Source organism: Notolabrus celidotus, chromosome 8 (assembly GCF_009762535.1).
Source record: "Notolabrus celidotus isolate fNotCel1 chromosome 8, fNotCel1.pri, whole genome shotgun sequence".
NCBI classification, from domain to species: Eukaryota; Metazoa; Chordata; class Actinopteri; order Labriformes; family Labridae; genus Notolabrus; species Notolabrus celidotus.
The window spans coordinates 14,545,294-14,563,699 of record NC_048279.1 but is presented as its reverse complement, the minus strand read 5'-3'; the positions used below and the strand labels follow the sequence as shown (position 1 = coordinate 14,563,699).

General features: G+C 42.6%; 1 protein-coding gene across 4 annotated transcripts in view; it reads right to left on the bottom strand.

Annotated features, from left to right (window-relative positions):
- Positions 1 to 18,406, bottom strand: part of flt4 (fms related receptor tyrosine kinase 4) — a 60,378-nt gene that overhangs the window by 29,173 nt on the left and 12,799 nt on the right. For all 4 annotated transcript variants that reach the window (XM_034689213.1, XM_034689216.1, XM_034689217.1 and 1 more), the window contains exons 2-5: positions 15,470 to 15,566; positions 9,319 to 9,593; positions 2,211 to 2,356; positions 1,930 to 2,095 (exon numbers count right to left, since the gene is read on the bottom strand). In XM_034689213.1, coding sequence (XP_034545104.1) covers positions 1,930 to 2,095; positions 2,211 to 2,356; positions 9,319 to 9,593; positions 15,470 to 15,566 — 684 coding nt within the window. The remainder of the gene's footprint in view (positions 1 to 1,929; positions 2,096 to 2,210; positions 2,357 to 9,318; positions 9,594 to 15,469; positions 15,567 to 18,406) is intronic.

Genomic DNA, 18,406 nt, shown 5'->3' with positions numbered 1-18,406 from the left:
CTTTTGCCCTCTGAAGAGTGAGGTGAATGATCTCACACAACACAGCAAAGAGTCTCAAGGTCCCACACAGTTCACTCCAACAAGAGGCAAAGTCCACATGAAACCTCTCCTCTTCTTCTTGGTTAAAATTGAATTATGCTCTCCCCCTTGCTTCCTTTTCTTTTAATTCTGCAAGCAAGATGGCACATCTACCCGCATAAAAGAGGGAGGTGTTCAAGAGGAAATGACATAATTAAATAAACGTCCTTCAAATGGTAAGCATTAAGACATAACTGGCGCAGTGACGGCTGTGTTGAATATGTGGTGACAGTGCAATCATTCTGGTGCCGCATTCGATTTCCTGGTTAATTTCTCCTTCAAATCTAATTTCAATGTTTGCACTTGGTTAGTTCAGAAAATAAGAGGGGACTGAAGAAGAGCTGCATCATCTAATTTTTTTGTATTCTTCTACTTGTTGCAATAAGGCCACTGGGTAGGGAATACTTTTTCATTTTTAAAAAACATAACTTGAAAAAAATAAAATGAAATGGTAAGGCTCACTAAACTAAACGTGTTACATCTCTCTGCATTGAACTGTCCTTGTGGTTTACTAAACAGATTGTCCTTGAAATGTATTCCTATGCCAAAAACTATTAAACGTGAAATTCAAAAGAACTGCTTCTTCTTCTATTTTCTAGGGTTTTCTACACTTGCCAAGCCTGCTCACTGAATTCAGGCCTAACAGAAATACACCTGCTGTTTAGATTGGTGCATTTATACTCCAATTGCAACTCACACCACCTGTGTTGTCTGCAATGACTGATGTGGGTGTTTTTTAAAAAAACTCTGGCTTACTCAAGTTGATTGCTGCAATCTATGGGGCCTTTCTTTTTCTATGGTACTTTCTTTAGTTAAACTTTGCCAACTTTGAGACATTAAAACCAACCACCATATTGATTTAGCCCTGAAAGCCAACTTCTGCTGGCTGTGTAACTACGAACAAGTAAGAAAGCTGCTACTTAGTGAGTAAGCAGCCATCAAAAGCAAGAGAGAGGGGAGGAGGTGCATTGAAATTTTGTCTAACGAAGTTGAAAATTAATGTTTCGAACTTGCTTTCTTCAGCTTTAACTTTTAATACATGCAGCAATAATTACCAATAATTCAACAGCTTTTATATTAAAATATTTCATAGTGATTTGCGTTAACATGTCAGGTCTGCTGCTTGAACTATATGCATTGACTGGGTGTTTTTGTCCCTCTCTTTTTCTCTCTCTTCCTCTCAGTCCTATGTCCAAACCATAGACTGTATAAAATATGGACGTAGTATCCGTGACCTCACCCATCTGTTTCTGAAGCGCTGTTTTGAGGCCAATTGGCGGCTGCAGCCATATTGCTGCTGCCGAGCCACTGTGACGTAAAGAAGCGGGCTTTGACCCTCCTAGTCAACAGCTACAGTGTTCCCGCCTGCCAATCAAGTCAGCTGTGCCTCTCATTGGAAGACTCATAATCTCAATATCTTTGAAATTGCCGCGTTAGAAAAAAATTAATGCCCCTCACAGTGTGTGCCGTTCAAGAAATGAGCTATCCAGACTACACTCGTCTTTTGTACCAGGCTGTAAACATGTTTATTAATGCTGTAAAGATCGGCTTTTTCCCATCCATGTGTATGTGACTTCTGGTACTTCCGGAGCCAGCCTCAAGCGGATCCTCCATGAACTGCAGTTTTTAGCACTTTTGCATTGGACTCATATTTTTAGACCAGAGGTCCAAACATGGGCTCATTATTCGACAGAAGAAATCATCATCACAAAACACAAATTGTTGTATAAACTTAAACAAAGCTTCTCATCACTGAGGTTTTCACATTCTTCAAGAAATCAATACTAATACTCAATACAAACTAAACCCCTTTAACCTTTGGGGTAAACAATTAGATGTGATGTGTTTTACCTGTTGGATGGAATATGTAGTTGGCAGATTGAAACTCTTTGCCTCCCAGCGTGGCGACACACAGAACTCCAATGAGCATGGACGCACTGTCGATAGTTTGTCTGGGGATGGACCAGCCTTGCTTGTTATCCCATGTCATCCCGCTCTTCTCCAGAGGACTTGGATACTGACAGACACATATTAAGAAGAAATCTATTCAAACTCCAGCCACCAGTCAAAGAATCACTTGATGGGTTTAATTGGAGAAATGGAGAATGATAAAGCGTGTGGTGAGTACAAACCGCTTGGAGAGTGACATTTAGATCAGGCACTGTGACCAGACATGGCACTATGACGTGCGTGGAGAAGCGTGAGATTAAAATGGTCTCCATGTTGTCCCCGTTGACCTCGCTGTAGCTGTCACTCCTGAGGAAGGGCTGCTCTGGGTCTGGTCAGAGTAGATAAAAACAAAGAGCGAAAAAAAAAGACTGAACATAGTATAATCAATAGTTAATAGATCAAAGTTGTGTACATAGGATGTTTTTATGGAACTGTATTTTATTAGATTTTATTGTATTTTATATTTAAATTTTAGATATTTAAAAGCTGGAAGAGAGAAACAGCATCTCGTTTTTCCTGTATGTCTCGTATATACAGTGAAAATTGACAATAAAAACCTTTGAATCTTGAATTGAATCTTGAATGAAAGTTGTGAGTGAAATTAAGCAATCACAGAAACCTAAATAAAACCATCATCAAAAAAAAGCTTAATCTACAGTTTGGATCATTTATCAACCCTGTGGGTGTCACCCATCCCATTTGACATAACAGCTGCCTGACTCAGCACAAAACACTTCGTTACGATCAGAGCAGCACAGCCCTGAAAAGTCCCAGGAGTCCTATTTATGCGAAGTAGCATCAAGGGCGTGTCCCAACTGGGTAACTGATTTCTGCAGGGGTGGTATCAAGTATGTGTGCACATAAACCAAATGAATTTTGTAAATTTACTCTTTCCACATCGACTATACAAATCTACTGAAACACAGAGATGCTGCATGAAATAAACTTAAACGTAACTATCTAAACCCAAAAAAGTGGCAATGAATCAATCTTCTGAACTTAACTCTTAAAGGACTAAAGAAGAAGAATCAGGCCTATGTCCAAAGTCACGATTTAAAGTGCTAACAAAAGAATATGTTCTCCATTGACATGCAAAGACAAATGTAGCTCTAGCAAAAGTTCAGACAGGAAGACTATAAAGTAATCACAGCAGTTGTTTAACTCTCCTCTCCCTCGTTCAATAGCTCACCTGCTTTCAGCTGCATGCTCAGGAGCTGTCATTGGTTTATCAGCAGCGGCTGTCATCCAATAGCTCACTGGCACGCCCTTATCGTCAGCCTATCAACTTCCTGCTGCCTTTTTAAATGTGTCTCTCTCTCCAGCTAGTTCCTTCTTGCATTGATGGTACGCACCCCTCCACCTCCCCATCTCCACCTGGTCTCTGCAAGTCTCAAATTCATCAACCACCACCACAAGTGTCTCGACTCTAGGGGGATTTCTTCTGCTGCCAAATTCACACATCCTACGCTCACAAAATTATCCCCATAGAGTCCTTACGCCAAAGATTTCTGTCAAGTTTCATTATTCATTAAGCTGTAATAAATAACCTTTAATATTCAAATTGTGTCTCTCCTGATTGAACTACTAACAGCCTGTAGCAACACAGACCAAATACCAAAAAAAAAGATCCCACCTCTAATGAGATATATAGCCAATCATAGTTTTGAAATTTGGGTTGGCACTGGGGGGCTGGAAATAAAATTCCAAGCGGGGATCCATGTCACCCCTGGTCACCCCTATTGACATGCCCCTGAGTATCACTAGTACTGCCAAAGGGTGAGTTAAGATGCTTTGCTTTTCATTACATTTAGCAGTTAGGATACATGTAATGTTAGCTGAGACACTCAAATGTGTTCTCTAAACTACAGACACAAAACTTAGTTATAGCTCTTTAGCATTAGTTTAGCACATTCAATTGATTCATCAAAGGCTCAAACATAACTCTCTCTGGAACAATAATAAAACACCTAAGTCTTAAGTCGACACCTGTGGAAGTTGATCATAACCCTCAGCAGTATGTTCTTAGCCTGCAGACTTTGCTACATCAGGTGTAAAAGTGTAAAACAGCTCTACTGGGGCTTTTCTATCATCGGACGGCATTATTAATAATGAAAGAAATATCAGAGTGTTTCAGTGGAGTTTACAAAAGCTTAAACAACAATATTACATTTTCAAATGAAACTTATTTCCAATACTTGTACCCTGCTCACTATTATACACATAAAATCCATACAACATAGTTGGAAGGCTTTTGATGGATCTAGGTTTTCAGTGGTTTAAGATAAGATAAGATAAGATATTACTTTATTGATCCCCGGGGGGGGAATTCAGTTGTTACAGCAACCCAGACATAAGTACAATCGAGAGAGAAGTTTCAATAAGTACAAAATAAGTAAAATTAAGTAAAAAAAATAAAATAAAATAAAACAAAATAAAAAATAAGTAAAAATAAAATAGATCAATAAAGCTAGAATACAATTTTGATATATACAGTGTTACAAATGGAATCTAAATTAGATAGAAGTAATTACAGGAAGTATTAAAAAATGTTTCAGTAGTGACAGGTTGACATGGTGTGATTATGGTTGGTAATGACAAATTAAGCAATAAATAGAAATAATATTTGTATGTAATATGACCATGGTTTGTAGTTAGAATAGTAATGTAATATAACATAATATAATATAGCAAGATAATTATATAATACAGTATATTATACATTATAATGCCAGCAGCAGTCAAGAGAGAGTTCGGGATGGGATGATGGAGTGTGACAGACAGAGCAGGGATGTTATGGATCTGTTCATGGGAGGGGGGGGGGGGCTGCCAGTGGTCAGCATGGTGCAGTCTGTGGCCTCCGTTACTGTTCAACAGTCTGATGGCGGTGGGCACAAAGGAGCGCCTGAAGCGTTCAGTCTTGCACCATGGTAGGATGATGCGTTGACTGAACGAGCTCCCCATCAGCCACAGCTCATCATGGGGAGGGTGAGAGGGGTTGTCCAGGATGGCTCGCAGTTTGTCCATCAACCTCCTCTCAGCCACTGACTCCAGACTGTCCAGTTCTAGGCCAACCACAGAGCGGGCCTTCTTTACCAGCTTGTTGAGCTTCCTGGCCTCACCCGTCTTGATACCTCCACCCCAGCACGCTACAGCAAAGAAGAGAGCACTGGCCACCACAGACTGATAGAAGGTCTTCAGAAGCCTGCTGCAGACACTGAAGGACCTGAGTCTCCTCAGGAAGAACAGTCTGCGCTGTCCCTTCCTGTAGATGGCATCAGTGTTGGTGGACCAGTCCAGTTTATTGTTTATTTGGACCCTGAGGTACTTGTATGAGTCCACGCTCTCCACTTCCTCCACCTGGATGAGGACTGGGGCTGGGGGCCTCCTGTTCCTCCGGTAGTTCACCACCAGCTCCTTAGTCTTGCTGATGTTGAGCTTCAGGTGATTGCTGTTGCACCACGCAATGAAGCTCTCTATCAGTCCTCTGTACTCCCTCTCGTCATCTTCACTGATGCGTCCAACGATAGAGAAGTCGTCGGAAAACTTCTGGAGGTGGCAGGAACCGGAGTCGAAGCGGAAGTCGGAGGTGTAGAGGGTGAAGAGGAATGGCGCCAGAACAGTCCCCTGGGGGGCGCCAGTGCTGCTCATGACCACCTCAGAGGTACAGCCATCCACTCTGACGTACTGCAGCCGTCCAGTGAGGTAGTTCACGATCCAGTCTGTGGTGTCCGGGTGAAGCTGCATGGCCAGCAGTTTGTCTCTCAGAAGGCAGGGCTGGATGGTGTTGAAAGCACTGGAGAAGTAAAAAAACATGACTCTCACAGTGCTTCCCTGCTTCTCTAGGTGGGAGAGAGACTTGTGGGTCAGGAAGATGATGGCATCCTCCACACCGATGTGCGGCCTATATGCGAACTGCAGCGGGTCCAGGAAAGCAGTCAGCAGTGTCCTCAGGTGCAGAAGAACCAGTTTCTCGAATGTCTTCATCACGTGACGTGAGTGCCACAGGTCTGTAGTCATTGAGAGCGCTGGGTCGTCCTTTCTTTGGTACCGGGACGATGCAGGAAGTCTTCCACAGCTCTGGCACGATCATCAACCTCATGGAGTGATTGAAGAGGTGCTGAAAGACCCCTGCAAGCTGCCCCTCACACACCTTGAGGACCCTGGGGCTGATGTTGTCTGGCCCGCTGGCTTTGTTGATGCGGAGTCTGGAGAGCTCCTTCTGCACCTGGCTGGAGGTGAAGTGTGGGGGGGAGGAGGAGGGAGAGTACTGAGGAAAGTTGACCATTGTGGTGTTAATGTCAATGTTCGGCAGGAGGGAGCAGGAGGAGGATGATGATGATGATGATGATGGTGTTGATGATGATGAGGGGCTGTCCATAGAAGCTGCTGGTGGGCTGTGGGTGGGGGAAGGTAGCCAAGCTGCTGATTGGACAGAGAGTAGAGTCTCCAGCAGAGGTGTGAATGGGGGCCGCTGAGGTGGTTGACGACCCAGGATCACCATCTGAGCTCACTGTGGTGGGGGTTGTGTCGAACCTGTTGAAGAACAGGTTCAGCTCAGAAGCAAATTCTGGGTCTCCTTCAGCTCTCAGAGCAGGCTTGTTGCATCCTGTCATCTGTTTCATCCCATTCCACACCTCTTTCGAACTGTTCTGTCCCAGCTTGGCCTCTATCCTCTCCTTGTAGCTGTTCTTAGCTTCACGGAGTTCTCTCTTCAGCTCCTTCTGGACAGCTCTGAGCTCCTCCTGATCTTTGGACATGAAGGCCCTCTTCTTCCTGTTGAGGAGGGCTTTAATTTCCTTATTAGTCCAGGGTTTATTGTTTGAAAAGCAGCAGATCTTTTTGGTTGGGATGATGGTATCCTCACAGAAGCGGATGTAGTCTGTGATGCAACGAGAGAGACCTTCAATGTCCTCACCATGGTCCTCTTTAAAAAGCTCCCAGTCTGTGACATTAAAGCACTCCTGGAGGGCTCCTTCTGCATCCTTAGACCAAACCTTCACCATCCTGGTGCAGGCCTCCCGCTGCTTCACAAGTGGCCTGTAGGTGGTTTCCAGGTGGATCAGGTTGTGGTCTGATTCTCCAGTTTTAAAGGGTGACCCTGATACTAGCTGCGATAATGGCAGCTATTACCAAAGTAACAGCATGAACAGACACCCACATATGTCACAGCCGGATAATAACCCCTACAGACACACCACATATAGAGTTTATAATGATTACATTTAATGCAACAATTTTGTCTGTTTCCATGCAGTAAATACCATTAGGAGGTGTTATTACCAGTCAGCACAGAGACACACAGCTAACAGGGTTTAATCCTCTTCTAACAAGATGCTACAATTTCAACACACGCTGTCTGTTAGTGGAAAACGCCCCTCCTATGCTTCTTCTCTTTATTGATGTTCCCCTTCATACAGACTCACAATTTGTTGAGAGAGACTTTGGGAGACGACACAGCTGCTAATTGACAATGCCGCTGTTATCACTATAAAACCTCATAACCACAGCATGAGCGCACACTATTATAAAACTGCTTATCTCTCAGGCTTCCCTGTCAATACCAGCGACTTTGAACGGCAGCCAGAGATGATGTGTGACTACTACCTGCTCGCTTGCTTTCTTATTTCTTTTTTTTTTCTTCTCCAATAAGCCCTCTGTTATTTTCATACTTTTTTTTCTGAGCACTCAAAGCCACGACTTCACGCTGCTGCAAGGCCAAACAATAGGTCCTATCGAGAGGCTTATATTTCTGCTCAGCAGCGGACTAAATACACAAAGGTAAAATAATACACAACTCGGGGACATTAAGTTCTTCACAATAAATCACAGCAGGTATTGGACTGCATTAGGTTTAGTCAGAGTAGATGTCTTGCCCAGGGCAAGGCACAAAGCATCAGGGGTACGTACATGGGTATGAGTGTACTTTACATGAGCCTAATTGTTTATGTATTCAAGCCTTTACAAATACAGTACTTTATGCCTTCAGGTCATACTGCACAGTCATCTTTTAAGGTGATAGTGTGCAGCAGGGACAGGGTAAAGGGGCGACGTATCCCTGTCTAACTAGATCCACATGCATCGCCTCTCATCTCGCCTCACGCTGGGTCTAATTTACGGCTGTGATTTCATCTGCTTCTGATCAGCCTCCTGCTTAGATCTGTGGAAACTGTTTTGGCACCTTGTCAGAGTAGATAAACAGGCGGTTTCACTTGAGTGGACTGGTCAGCAGGATTCCTCAACATGACAATCATCCATCTCTCCTGCTCTTCCTATTTACTCCTCCCTTTACTTTTCTCCCACTGTGCGTAGAGCGAGGCAAGGACAAATAGAGAGGTGGTCCTTATGGAAAAGAGTGGGTCTATATAGGAGTAAGAGATATGACAGTGAATCCTGACACCATTTGAAAAACAAAGATGGAAGGTAAACCAAGGTCTTTTATATTCATAGCATTTTGATTTAACATACATTCATAAATATTTGTATTGTTTATTTTATTCTATTTAAGTTTTTTTTAGCTGTACGAATTCTGAAGTGGATTTTCCCAAATTCCTTGCAAGTACAAACCTACTTTGCCATAAATGTGGTTATGACTCAGACCAGATTTCACTAAAAAATCCACACGAATAACCTTATAAAGATTTAATTAAAGAGAGTTGCTGCTAACTAATATCTGAAACATTAAACCAGACAGCTTCCAGGGTGTTCCTGAGGTAAAGTCAACCTCCACCAGCTCTAATAATACTGGGGCTGCTTTGATATTGAAGTCATTTTCAAACAGGAGATCTGTTTCGGTAGGACGCTGGTTGTGTTGTGAACCTCCCAAGCAAAAGAGAAACCAAAGACTAAAGGATGCAGCACAGCCAAACTAAAGAGCTGCAGACCAGGTCAGACAGGGAGGAGGGAGATGAAACATGTTGTCTTCAAACACAGAAAAAGTTCTGACAGCAAAATGGCCCCACAAACTGCAGACTCACAGCTTTATGAAATGGATTTCTTAATAGAAAAGAAAACAGAGTAAGGGATGAAATGCTTTGTCAAAACTGACAACATAAGTGCCAAAGTTTGCACACCTTTAAAATTAAAACTTTATAACGAATGTTTCATGCTGAGTCAGTGAGGTGAAGGAGTCATTTGTATACATTCAATTTGTGTGTGTGTGTGTGTGTGTGTGTGTGTGTGTGTGTGTGTGTGTGTGTGTGTGTGTGTGTGTTTGTTTGTGTGTGTGTGTGCATGCGTGTGTGTGTTTGTGTGTGTCAGGGGTGGGGGTGTGTTTGCAGATCAGTGACTCACCTCTGACAAAGACATAAATGCTGACGGCGGTAGTGCCGATGATGACAGCCTTGACATCTTTGTAATAGCAGCGGTAGTGGCCGGTGTCTTTGGCTTGTGCTGCGCTCAGGACCAGCCTCTTGCAGTACTGCTTTTCTAGCTGCCCCGGACATTCAGTGATCAGGACCTCCCTCTGCCTGGTGTCCCTGGTGGCAGGCAGCTGGGCCTCACGGTGAGTTAGCTCCTGTCCCAGCAGGGTGTGATCAGGCCAGGTCCAGGCCAGAGTGCGCTGTCCCCTGAGGAGACAGCAGGTCAAGGGAGAGGGGACAGATTTGGACATTAATGGATGATAAATGGTAAATGGTAAATGGACTTGTACTTATATAGCGCTTTTCTAGTTTTTCTGACCACTCAAAGCGCTTGTACATGTTCACCCATTCATACCCATTCACTCACTGATGGTAGAGGCTGCTATGTAGTGAGGGACCATCAGTATTAGTTGATCTCATTCGTTCACATTCACACACCTCTGAACAACAGAGGGAGCAATTCAGGGTTACGTGTCCTGCTCAAGGACACTTCGGCATGTGGCTGCTGGAGCTGGGATCGAACCGCCAACCTTCCAATTGATAGACGACCATCTCAACCCACTGAGCCGCAAGCCACCCCGTATAAGTATAATACATTATTAAATGAAAGGTTCATATTCAAACAAGATTCAGGAGCTGATTATGGCGATGTTTTACAACAGTCCAATCAAATTCAGTTTAGATCAATTTACTTTACTTTACTTCAGTTTACGTTGGTTTACTTAGTCTGCTCTAGTTTTTCTATTTCATCTATCTAATTTTTCATCTATCTGGGCAGAGGAAAATGTTGGACACCACTCACAAAAACAAAGTTTACAAACATGTGAGTCAGCGTATGAACAAGAGGGGCTTTCATCACTTTGACAAGCATTGTTATACAAAGGCCAAGGAATCCCGACAGCAGTGTATACAGCCATGGCCAAAAGTTTTGAGAATGACACAACTATTAATTTTCACAAAGTCTGCTGTTTCAGTTTTTATAATGGCAATTTGCATATACTCCAGAATGTTATGAGGAGTGATCAGCTCAACTGCAATTAATTGCAAAGTCCCTCTTTGCCTTGAAAATGAACTTTATCACCAAAAACACATTTCCACTGCATTTCAGCCCTGCCACAAAAGGACCAGCTAACATCATTTCAATGACACACAGGTGTCACACACATTAACACAGGTGTGGGTGTTGATGAGGACAAGGCTGGCCATCAATCTGTCATGATTGAGTGACTGGACACTTTAAAAGGAAGATGGTGCATGACACCATTGTTCTTCATCTGTTAGCCATGGTTACCTGCAAGGAAACACGTGCAGCCATCATTGCATTGCACAAAAAGGGCCTAACAGGGAAGTTTATAGCAGCGAGTAAGATTGCACCTCAGTCAACCGTCTATCCAATTATCAAGAACTTCAAGGAGAGAGGTTCAATTGTTGCCAAACAGGCTCCAGGGCGCCCAAGAAAGTCCAGCAAGCGCCAGGACCGTCTCCTGAAGGTGTTACAGCTGCAGGATCGGGCCACCACCAGTACAGAGCTTGCTCAGGAATGGCAGCAGGCAGGTGTGAGTGCATCTGCATGCACAGTGAGGCGAAGACTTTTGGAGGAAGGCCTGGTGTCAAGGAGGGCAGCAAAGAAGCCACTTCTCTCCAGTAAAAACATCAGGGACAGACTGATATTCTGCAGAAGGTACAGGGACTGGACTGCTGAGGACTGGGGTCAAGTCATTTTCTCTGATGAATCCCCTTTCTGATTGTTTGGGGCATCTGGAGGAAGGCTTGTTCGGAGAAGACGAGGTGAGCGCTACCATCAGTCCTGTCTCTTGCCAACAGTGAAGCATCCTGAGACCATTCATGTGGGGGGTTGCTTTTCGGTCAAGGGAGTGGGCTCTCTCACAATCTTGCCTAAAAACACAGCCATGAATAAAGAATGGTACCAGAACGTCCTCCGAGAGCAACTTCTCCCAACCATCCAAGGGCAGTTTGGTGATGAAGAATGCCTTTTCCAGCATGATGGAGCACCTTGCCATAAAGCAAAAGTCATTACAAAATGGCTCGGGGAACAAAACATTAAGATTTTGGGCCCTTGGCCAGGAAACTCCCCAGATCTTAATCCCATTGAGAACTTGTGGTCAATCCTCAAGAGGCGGGTGGACAATCAAACACCCACAACTTCTGACAAACTCCAAGCATTGATTATGAAAGAATGGACTGCCATCAGTCAGGATTTGGTCCAGAAGTTGATTGACAGCATGCCAGGGAGAATTGCAGAGGTCTTGAAAAAGAAGGGTCAACACTGCAAATATTGACTTATTGCATGAATTCTGTGTAATTCTCAATAAAAGCTTTTGATACTTATGAAATGCTTCTAATTGTATTTCATTATACCATAGAAACATCTGACAAAAACACCTAAAAACCCTGAAGCAGCAGACTTTGTGAAAATTTAATATTTATGTCATTCTCAAAACTTTTGGCCATGACTGTACAGGTACAAGACCAGCTAAGCAAAAATGGAGGTTCCAGTGATGATCCCCTGGTTGAATAAACTGGATACAATTATCTGAAATGACCCAGCTGTTGAACCAGTAAATCTTGTACTCCTGTAATGTTGATACACTTAGCACCAGCTCTTCTGTCGATGCTGAATTGGATGGATATGGTGAGCAACATTAGCCTGTCACTGTTTTCTTCCTAACTCCCCCTCGACTACTGGAGCATGATGAGTCAAGCAGCTATTTATTCTGGTAACTGGGTTTATTTCATTCTCACAGCATATGAACCACTCCTGGGTTAGTCTAAAAGCGAACCAAGGCCAGCTTTTCTGGGCGATCTCGGCTCCTTTGTTTTATTCCTCATCAGCGTGCAATTGTTGCGTTCACACATTTCCAAACAGCCAGAGCAAAGGAGGGAAACAACCTGTTTCAAAACAACTTCTACAAATGATCCAGGTGTAAAAGCATCGTAAATGTCTTTTTAGAGCAGACAAAACACAGAAGGAATGTTTTAAATGTCTGTTATTAATTTACGAGATCACTCCCTGATATTGCTTAAGAATTGTCCCAGAGGTGTTTCATATAAATGAAGATGGAGATTGAGGAGACTGACACTGATGTGTGTTATCACTTTGTTCCTATTTGTTTTTTTGTTTGTTTGTTTGTGTGTGTGTGTGTGTGTGTGTGTGTGTGCGTGTGTGTGTGTGTGTGTGTGTGTGTGTGTGTGTGTGTGTGTGTGTGTGTGTGGGTGAGTAACTCTGTGCATCAACACTTCCCTTTTGGTTTCCTGCTTTGTCCTATAAATTCAGTTATATATAACGCAGAGGCATTGTGAGTGAGATGGAGTAGAATCATAATGGCTGTCTGTAAACAGATACATGCTTTCACCACCTGCTGCCACAGACTCCAAATGTTCACATTAGCAGACAAAGCAAAAATGTGATGACTGGACATAACTGCAGAAATTGCAGCGGATAATCAAAGTATTCTGGAGTTATAGTCTGAGTAGAGTTGATCACGTCCATGTTCTTTGAATCCACAAAATTGTTCACAGTAAATCTGAAAGTTATTATGATGAAACTGGCTTCCTCTTCCTGGAGATTTCCAGTGGTGTAAGTCATGTGAGGCTTTTAAAACTTGTGATGGAAAAAGTCCAAAGGTCTCACTAGATTGCTAAAGACAGACTTTTTTTTATTCAGCAAAAACCAGTAAATGGAGAGGGAGCTTGGCAGCAGCAGTGCAGCAGAGATTTCATAAGGATAAAGGATGGTCATTATGAGCAATCTCACATCTCACAGGGATTTACTTACAATCGCTGTTGGCTGTGTTTGTGATTCAGAAAATCTCTTTGTGTTATAGGACATGACCTTTTTGGTATAAACTTTTGGATATCCCTTTTTGTTGTTTTTTATTCTTGTCTTCTGCTAGTTTGTCCTTATGTGCAATGAAAGGATTCAATATATAAACCCTTGAATTTGATTCTAATTCACTATCAGCAACCCAAGATTTATGAAATGCTTTGAAAACCGGAGTGAAAGTTATATGAGGAAGTATTCACATACTTTACTTAAAGTCAAGTCAACGCTATTTGTATAGCACATTTAAAAACAACCAGTGTTGGCCAAAGTGCTTTACAATGTAAAAAGTAAAAATACATGAAGACAACAATAAACAACACAACATATCAGGATATTAATGTCCTCCTCAAGAGGGGAAGCCCAAAGAGAAGAGATGGGTCTTCAACAAAGATTTAAAACATTCAACAGTGGGGGCCGATCTTAATTGGAGTGGCAAGCCATTCCAGAGCTTGGGGGCCGCTGCTACAAAGGCTCGGTCGCCCCGGGTTTTAAGCCGAGTTTTAGGCACATCCAGGAGCAGCTGGTTTGTTGACCTCAGTGCTCAAGCTGGATTGTGAACATGAAGAAGATCAGCCAAGTAAGATGGTGCCAATCCATTTAGGACCTTGTACAATTTTAAAATCAATCCTGTGGCGGACTGGGAGCCAGTGGAGAGCACACAGCACAGGTGTGATGTGCTCCCTCTTTTTCCTGCCAGTCAGGAGGCGAGCAGCAGCATTTTGAGCAAGCTGCAGGCGCTGAATAGATGCCCACATACAAGGAGTTACAATGCTCTTAAAGCTCTTGTACTAGGAACTTGTAGCATGAGTTGATTTTGGCATCCCCTGTGAATGAAGCAGTGCCTCTCCTCTCTTTTCTGATTTTGTCCTGTAGAAGGTATAAGTAGAGTTCATGTAGATAGACTGTATATAATCTCAACCTGCTTTCTTTAGCAGTCAAAAATATAACTCTTTGAGAATCTTGTAAAAATTCTGAATAATGCTCTTTCTGAGGGGAGCTGTAGCTCAACTAAGCCTCTTACACGTTTCCATTCTGTAATAGTGTCGGAGCAGAGTTCCGCCATCAATACACCTTTGTTCTTGCACTGAGTCCTGCAACGGCTTAATATTGGTGTCCCAGTATGAGATTCCACATCCCATAACAGCGTTGCAGAAGCAAGAGAGGCATGGCTTATAAACACACAGCAGGAGAGCCTCATACACATAGACATAGATGCAGACATTGTTCCACCCAGGCGGCTGTAATGTCACACATCGCCACCTTCTCCCCCTATTAAGCCTCTGGCACTACCTCCAAGGGAAGAGCAACCATCAGCCTCTGTGCATTACATATTACAACAACAGTAAAGAGGGCATAAACAGGAGTTTATATGGTTGGGTAGCTTTGAAATCAATAGAAATATTGGGTTTATATTTTGCACGGTGGTGGGGTGGGTAGCGCTGTTGCCTCACAGTGAAAAGATTCCTGGTTCGGGTCCCTGGTCAGGCAAGTGCCTTTCTGTGTGGAGCTTTCATGTTCTCCCCATGCATGCGTGGGTTCTCTCCGGGTTCTCCGGCTTCCTCCCACAGTCCAAAAACATACTCATCAGGTTAATTGATTGATCATCATTGAGTGTGTGCATGAATGGTTGTCTGTCTTTCCATGTTTGCCCTGTGATAGGTTGGCGACCTGTCCAGGGTGTACCCTGCCTTCCGCCCCAAGTCAGCTGGGATTGGCTCCAGCCCCTAGTGACCCCGAAACGGGATAAGCGGTCAAGATAATGGATAGATGGATGCATGGATGGATGGATGGATGGATGGATGGATGGGTCTATTTCCAAGTACAATCAAAAATCATAAATGAGGTGTCTATAAAAGGGTTACTATGTCCGTCAAGGAATTGTACGTAGTAGAATGAAAAGCATGATATTTCTCTCCAAACTGAAATATGAGTTGAATATAAAGAGACATAAAGTGTTATCTGTCATATTGAGTAGACATATGTACTTTGTGCACAGCTCTTGCATAAATGCACCTTACATCTGTAATGTATCTTGTACTTTCAATGCCTCATGTTGCCTTGATCATTTTCATGAAATAGGAAGCCTGGTTTTGGCTTTGGCATCCTACCATTATAGATTTGTATAACTTACGCACAGCAAATCACAAACACACACACACACACACACACACACACACACACACACACACACACACACACACACACACACACTTCCCAAACCAGAGCTGCGTACACATACCTGCATGTAATAGTGAGTGTTTGGTGGACTGGAATCACTAGGTCGTCTTTGGAGCTGTCAAGTACGGGTGGAGTCATAGAAAAGCCAATCACCAGACCTGAGGAAGGGAGCACAGCATCTGGATTAGATTCATGTTGCACAGGTTGCTCAGGATACGAGTGGTTCTGACAGAGCTGCTGGTTGACTGTCAAATCTCTGCAACACATCAGGAATCTGAAATGTGACACGACAGCAGCTCAGATAGCATGTTGTTTATTACATTTACAAGCTGTAAGGCAATCTGTGGAAACAGGACTTGCTCCCTGATGCTGACAAACACCTGACACTGCTTTGAGCTCCCAGCTCGGCCACAAAGAACATTTCCCCTTGATTCATCACTAATGTATTCACTCTCCTGGCTTGTGCCTGTTTAATATAGCCAGAATGTCATTATTGTCCTAGAGTCTCCTCAGGGTGCTTTCAGCCCTTAGTTAGACTCCACACCTACACTCTATCATGTATAAAAGTGCCACCATGACTTATGCCCACATGGAAATAATTAGAGATGAAAATACACACAGAATAACAACACACAGAGGGAGAGGGTGTGCAAAGGTCCATGCATTTCTGAAAGAAAGTGATGACCATTTTCACATAAGACAATGTGTCTGTTAGAAAAGGACTGTTATATGTGTGTAGAATCAAATGCACTCCACATGAGCACTCTCTCTGTGCACTGCCATCTAACATATACAAGGACAAATGCCTGAGAGCACTCATTTGAAACTTTTCATAACTTCAGTCGATATTCTACCCTCCACAGACAAAGAGTAACACTTTGCATGTGCAAGAGAACAGCAGATGCACTTTTCTACATCTCTGACTCACACGTCTTCAAGCATGTGTACCAAACAGACAACAGGATGGGTTTTTAGAGCAGTCTGCCATGACCTACTGCCAATCACAACTGAGAGCTCTGGACAGCTGCAACCTCAGTACACAATCCTCATTCCTCCAATACATCCTGCTGCACAGGGAGCACAATAGAGCACTTCTTCACCCATGTAAATATTTTATGAATCCTGTTTACAGTAAGCCTGATTCTGATGGAGAGAGACTGATCAACTGGATGAAAATAGAGAGGAACTCAGAGATAACTTCAACATTGAGAGATAAGTCTTTTTTAAGGTGATGCAAATGAATGTGAGGAAACATTAGCACTTTGAATAACTAGAACACTAACTTTAACAAAGTGAGACAAAAGAATAGACTGTATGTTAAGAAGCTTATTGCTTTGCATTCAATCAAAATTGAGAAACAAACAGTTTTCATATCATTTCTACAGCTCTATCTTCTGCCATCTTTTCACTGTGATGGAATGTTTATAAACGGTGGATAATTATTAAAAAGTGGGTTATATTTATCCCTGTAAAATAAAGTACATTATATATGAGGAATAAACAAGTAAAAAAAAAACATGATATCATATCAGGAGGATCTTCAAGACGCTGGTGACGTCTGTTGAATTTGCTATTTGTCACATATAAGACCTATCAAAGATACTCTTTTGACATGTAAATGTGGAGGAAGCTTTATTTATTATGTGTTAAATATTCAGGCCTATCACTTTTATCCTCCTAAAATAAGCAATAAAGTATTGAATATCTCTGAATAAAACTGTAAATAGTTGAGCTTTGAGTTTAATATGTTTACTCCACACGTCATTTGACATCTTGGTGTGAACTGTTGAAAAAAAAGCCTATCATGGTGCGCAACTTGTCAGGGAAATGTTTACTTTTTCTGCATCAGTTGGGGCAGAATATTATTGAGATAATCATATTTTTAATGATTTAGAGTAAAGTCACAAAGTTCACAAGACCTCCGCAGCTAATTCCTCCTTCGACGCGGTCGACTGTTGAGTTGAATTGTGGGTAATGTAGGCACCTCATTTTGATGAGTGGTAAGAATATTCAGGTTGCTTGAACTGCTCTGGGAGATAATACATTTGTAATTTCTTAACTTGTCGAGAAAATCTAGGTGTAAATATAGTTTTTCTTGACATGATGGTACAGACAAGGTACAATAAGACGGACCTAGTTTTGTCGACCCAATGTTGAGTGAGATATCATAGCCTACAATTTTGTTCAAAATTGTGCCTTTGTCTGTGCAGAGAAAATAACAACTGTATAAATGTAAGTAAGGACAGCATGGACATGCAAACATAACAAACGTGTTAAGGGGCTAAGTTGGGAAGTGGTGGCAGGTCATAAATCATTCCCAGCTGGATGCCCAGCAGGTCATTCCTTCTCTCCTCTTTCAGAGATCTTTAACTCTGTCCCACAGGAGGAGCAAAGTTTCCCCAACTTATTGTCCAAGCATAGATGTGAACCTGCAACAATCTTCAGTCCCATCACCACCCATCTGCAAAACAACACAGCTTTGTCTACTCTTCCTCACACCTGAAATGCTGTAAAGCCAAACAGTAGGTTTTGTAAAAAAAGTAATAATAATAAATCCCCCAGGAGATACAGACAAGGAAGGTGTGTAAGGGAATTCCTGTCAGGACAGCATCTTCACTATTTTAGGGACAGCAAACTTCCTTAACACACCAAGAGAGGAGAGCAAGAAAGATTGTCTTTAGCTTGAGGCATTGGAAAGATGAGCTCTCAAACATTTCCATTAGGACTTCAGTCCCCGGTGTTTCCCTCTGGCTGTATATAGAGAGCTTGTATCTTCAATAATGGCTTTCATATGACTGAAAAACATAGCATGAATCAATAGAACATCTCAATTTTCTAAATGGAAAAATTTTAAATCTGCACTCATCCAGTATTCTTACATTGGCAATAAATTCAATGACCATGAGTATCAAGATAGGGGTTGTTCCAAATCATTACCCACCGAGAATTATCACATGACTCCGTCGTACCTCTCAACTCTGTATTCCACCATCTGTAC